This window comes from Galeopterus variegatus, unplaced genomic scaffold (genome assembly GCF_000696425.1).
Source record: "Galeopterus variegatus unplaced genomic scaffold, G_variegatus-3.0.2 Scaffold809, whole genome shotgun sequence".
Classification (NCBI taxonomy): Eukaryota; Metazoa; Chordata; class Mammalia; order Dermoptera; family Cynocephalidae; genus Galeopterus; species Galeopterus variegatus.
In genome coordinates, this window is record NW_007726920.1 from 50,321 (window position 1) to 55,443 (window position 5,123).

The 5,123-nt window shown below is 48.6% G+C and overlaps 1 protein-coding gene across 1 annotated transcript in view; it reads right to left on the reverse strand.

Annotated features, from left to right (window-relative positions):
- The window catches only part of NR0B1 (nuclear receptor subfamily 0, group B, member 1), a 5,337-nt gene extending 1,497 nt beyond the window's left edge, over positions 1 to 3,840 (reverse strand). Inside the window, exon 1 of the mRNA XM_008572601.1 lies at positions 2,871 to 3,840. Within this exon, the coding sequence (XP_008570823.1) occupies positions 2,871 to 3,840 (970 nt within the window). The remainder of the gene's footprint in view (positions 1 to 2,870) is intronic.
- Between the last annotated feature and the right edge of the window lie 1,283 nt (positions 3,841 to 5,123).

A 5,123-nucleotide genomic window follows, 5' to 3' on the forward strand; every position in this document is an offset into this window, starting at 1 on the left:
GGGGGGGGGGGGGGGGGGGGGGGGGGGGGGGGGGGGGGGTGGGGGGGGGGGGGGGGGGGGGGGAGGGGCAGAGAGAGAGAGAGAGAATGATTCTAATGAGTATTCCAAAAGGCTTTTTTAGAAAGTGAGGTTTTGAAAGCATTCCCTTATAGCCATTAAAAGGTTAAAAAGAAAACATGAAAATATCATGGGTTGCAAAACGGTTCATAAGCAACTTTTCTAATAGGAAATACACAACCTTACTGCAATACAGTGTGATACTTAAGTAAAAGTTAATGAAATACAATGCAAGAAGGATTAAGTGCATGTAAGTTTTATTAAGAAGATGGTAAGAGGAGGCTGCTTTTCAAAGTCCTTTGATCCTCCATGACCGAGTTCTTTAACTTGTATTCAATCAATTAGCAGTTTACCATTTGGTTTAAATGATGCCAGTGAAGACTGCAATCACTTTCCTTCTCTTTTTCTATAAAATTTAACAAACAAACAGAAAACATTTGAAAAGCACTATGTTAATCATCACAGAGTAGCAGAACCAGACAGTGTTATTTAAAACATAATAATGGCAATAGGTGAGAGGCACTCCTATGATAGGCCAATATCAAATCTGATAAATAAAATAACGATAGGAACACTTCCAATCCATATTTCAATTCTGATTGCCCCAGTCCGTGCATTAACATCCCCTACTACCTACAGCTCAGTAACCAGGCTTGAGACCCAACTTTACTGCGTTTGAATTCCACTGATGAAACTCCTCCAGAAATCTGAAGTTCCTCTAGGTCTAGATTCGTGATTTGTGAGAACTTCATCTTGTGAACTCCACATTATTTTTCTCTGCTTTTACACCACACCCCTCCACCCCACCCCCGCAAAAGTGGCTTTTTCCCAAAAAGACTTGCCTTCAAGGTACAGTCAAGAAAGAGAAAAGGCTGATGGACTCTAGTTTTATGTATCTCTTTATCTTTATGTTTAAACGCACACATGTCTATATGTAAATAATAATGTATTATTTATATATATCTATGTATTTAAACATAAAGATAAGGGAATACAAAAGGATAAACAGCAAAGAAAGGCCACACACTTAGTAGGCATTACCTTTTCCCAAAATGCAGGTGCATTTGTGTTTCAAACCCACTCAGCTTAGCTGGTTGAATTCACTGAGAGAGGATTCAGAAGAGCAGTGCAAGAATAAGGGAGGGGAGGTGGGAAAAGGAGGGGTGGGGGAGTGGTGTGTGTGAGTGCATGTACGTGTAACAAAAGTATGCAAAACAGGATTAAGGGAAAAAAAGAGAAACTAATGTACATTCCTGGAAGCTGAGCCCCTGTCTCACCTATGTATCCCAACAGAATAGGACACATAGCAGACGACTGATTAATAACACAGGCTAAAGGAGGCGAAAACTTTTCCAAATGATCTTAAAATCACCTGAGACGCTTATTACAAATGCAGATTTGCAGACCCTGGGCTAGAGCTCCTGAATCAGAATTTCTAGGGGAAATTCTGGAAGGACTAGGTAAGCCCGGAAACGCTATTCACAACCTCCCCCCACCCCTCGACCCCCACCACACAGACAAGGGCCTCTTATTCGCAGGCAAGTTTGCAAAACAATGGTATAAACAAAAGAGTGACCAGACTGACAACAGTAACGGAGATGAGCTGAGGTGTTTAAGTCCTGAAACCTGAGGTCTGAATGAATTAAGAGTATTATCCCACTAAGTACTGCTCGAAACCCATTCAAAAAAAAAAAAAAAAAAAAAAAATGCTAAGCAGGGAGCAGGGACATAACCAGAGACTCCTGCCACCAGGGAAAAAGGATGTAGAAGGAGCATTATAAAAACTATCCCAACTCAAGTTGCCTGGACACTTCCTTCCCAGTTGCGCCCCTTTTAGGATACTGATTGAAGATGATTTTAGTAGTAGAACACACCCGAGACAACGTGCCAGCCTGTCCAGAGAGTTCACCCATGATTTGCTTGCACTGGGTGAGCCAATGTCCAGCACCCAACACACAACGTGAAAAGTGTGGTGCAGCTGACATCCCATTGGGCCCAGAAGATAGGACACCCAGTGCCTCAACACACCAGCCATTTATTCTGGAGTAAGGTCCTTTGGGACTCGGCTACCTACTCTGTAAAATGTGGTGGGGTAAGGGTGCAGGACAGAGGGATTGATTAGGAGGTTTCTAAGGTCTCTTCAAGTTCTAAAATACAGTGCTCCTGCTCTCGGTCCCTACTGTGTCTTTCTCCTGCCTCTTTGCCAACCTAATATTCACAGAGACTTGGAGAACGGGATAAGCCAGATGCTAAGGATCATACAAATGACCATTCAGAGGCAGACCCTTGAAACACTAGGTCCAGTGTTCTGTCTGACTCCCGGGGATGGTCTCTCTATGGAGACCTTAACAAATGTTTCCTTTTTTGCCAGCCTTAATAGATTTCCTCCAACAAAAAGGTTCTAGTAAATTTCAGAACGGGGTTGCAGAAAGAAATGTTACAGAATTTGCAGTGAGCAAAAACTTTTTAAAGATATGCTGCTGGATTTAAAAAAAAAAACTAGAAAAGAAGGAATAGCCACGTCCCATGAAAGCACAAACTTTTCTGTAGTAAAGAAATGTGCAGAGAACTAAGTACAAACCTCAACAAACAACCCCCCTTCACTCAGCTGAGATTCTGGCAGCAGCCCACCCACCAGGAATGGTTCCTGGACCGCCCTCCTCCTCAACTCTGCTGAGTTATTCTCGATTCTTCACCTATTCCCCGACACTCCTCTGATCACTGAAAACTCCTTAGTGCCTGCGCCCCGGGGTAGACACTGCCCAGCACTTTTCTGAATTGGGAAAAGCTGGAGCCCAAGACCGGTCCCTTACCCGGGTTAAAGAGTACGGTCCCCTTGAGGTAGGCGTACTCCTTGGTACTGATGCTCAGACTCCAACACTTGGCAAGGAAGCTCTTGATGGCTTGGACATCTGCTGCGGAGGGCAAGTGCCTGGCCTCCGGCGGCAGTGCCAAATGTGGCTGCAGCGTGGGCAGGGACGGTGGCTCGTCGCCTGCGGTCTCCCGCCGCCTGGTGGCGAGGATATTCTGCAGCATGCTGGGCTCCGAGGTCTCCACCGTTTCGAAGTAGAAGCGGTCCTGGGCCAGCTCGAGCATGAGCAGGGGCGCCCAGCCGCTGCGCACCAGCACCAGCTGCTGGTCCAGGGGCAGCAGTTGGAAGCACGGCAAGTACTTGACGAAGCGCAGCGTCTTCAACAGGCCTGCCGAGGCTGCCTCCCAAACCACCTGTGGACTCTTGAGGACCACCGGCCGCTGCACGTACCAGGAGGTGTGCCACCAGGGGGGCCCCGGCTGCGCCTGTGGAGCCGCGTGGGTTTGGTTTGCGCTTGTGGGCATGCCATAAGGGATGAAGCCCCGACGCGGGAGGTCTTCACCAGGAAAGCAGCAGCGGTACGGGAGCGCCAAGGCCGGCCCGCCCGGTTGCCCCTCTCTACCCGCCAGCCTCTGCGCGCTGTAGGAGCGCTCCCACCACGCACCGCCTGGCCGCGCCTCGGGAGCTTCTGAAGCCACGTGCGTTTGCTTTGCGCTTGTGAGCAAGGTGTAGAGGATGCTGCCCTGCCGTGGGTGGTCTTCACCGCAAAAGCAGCAGCGGTACAGGAGCGCCACGGCCCGCCCGCCCGGCAGCCCCTCTCTGCCCACCCCGGGCACAGCGCCGCATGAGCAGCCCCAGCACGGACCCCCCAGCCGCGCCTTGGGCGCCTCCGGAGACGCGTGCGTTTGCTTCGCGCTCATAAGCATGTTGTAGAGGATGCTGCCCTGCCACTGGTCGTCCCTGCCCGCCATGGCCCGCGGCGCCCGCAGCCGGGTTCTGCCCAGTGGCCGCCGCCTGGGACCTATTTATAAGGAGCGCGCACGCAGGCGCGTCGGCAGCCTCCGCCTGGGCAAGGGCGCGGAGGGGGGGTGCGGTGCGACGCTGCGCTCCGGCTGTTCGTCCCGTGACCTCGGCGGTTCAAAGATGCAGATGTTCTTTAAAAGCTGGAAATGGAAAAGAAAACGCCAGCATGTGAACTCCCGAACACTTCCCTCCTTCCTCTCATTACCCTTTCCCCTGCCTCTGGAAGACAGGGAGTTGGAGCTCAGTTCCAACTCTTTCCGTTGACCCATGGCATCTAATTTGTTCCATTTATGGGGATGGCAGGGGTGCCTAAAAGAGGGAAAGTGTATTTCTATGCCTTCTTTGTAAACTCATTAAATGATCACACTTTGTGAGACTCATATTTTGTATATGAAGAGAGAGGACTCATTTTCTGAGACCTTGAAAAATATAGACCGTAGAACAGCAGTATCAGCATCTTATGGGAACTCGGTAGAAATGCCCAATCTCAGGTCCTAAACAGAACTTCTAACTCTGAATCTGAATCTTAACGAAGTCCCCGGGAGATTCACATGCACCTTAACGTTTGAAAAGCACTCGTCTAAGTATGCTACCATAGGGTTCAGTTTAATTCTATCAATATTTACAAGAGCCCACTGTGTCGTAGATGCTGTTAGAGTAAGCTGGGAACGGCGACCGGAATGTAAAAGTGGCTAATAATTGGGAATATGATAATCACAAGGGGCTAACAGATTGTTATGATAAGAACTTACAGTCCTGGTAGAGGTATTACATTGGTAAGTGTATAATTGACATTTCTCTTTCCACGCTTCCTAAGTGAATAATGATAAATACAAGCACCGGAAAGGCTGGATCCTTTGGTCTTCAGTGGCCACACAGCCTCCTTCCTGGAGTTCCACAGGAGCACTGAGATCAGTGGATCTCCCCACACCACCACTTGCCCCTGTGTAACTAGCTGTTTATTTTTTTATCACCAACCACCCAAGTAACTTCAAAATCACAACACTTTGCTTCTCAAATTTCTCATTTCTAAAAGGATAGATTTATATTGATCATCTCACAGGTCCAGAACTGAAGATGTGCAGCAGGGAAGGAGATTGGTACATACCAGCTAGTATAGGAGCCCTCTCTCCTTTTCTTTCCTTTCCTTTTCCTTTTCCTTTCCTTTCTTCCTTCTCTCTCTCTCTCTCTCTCTCTCTCTCTCTCTCTCTCTCTCTCTCTCCCCCCCTCC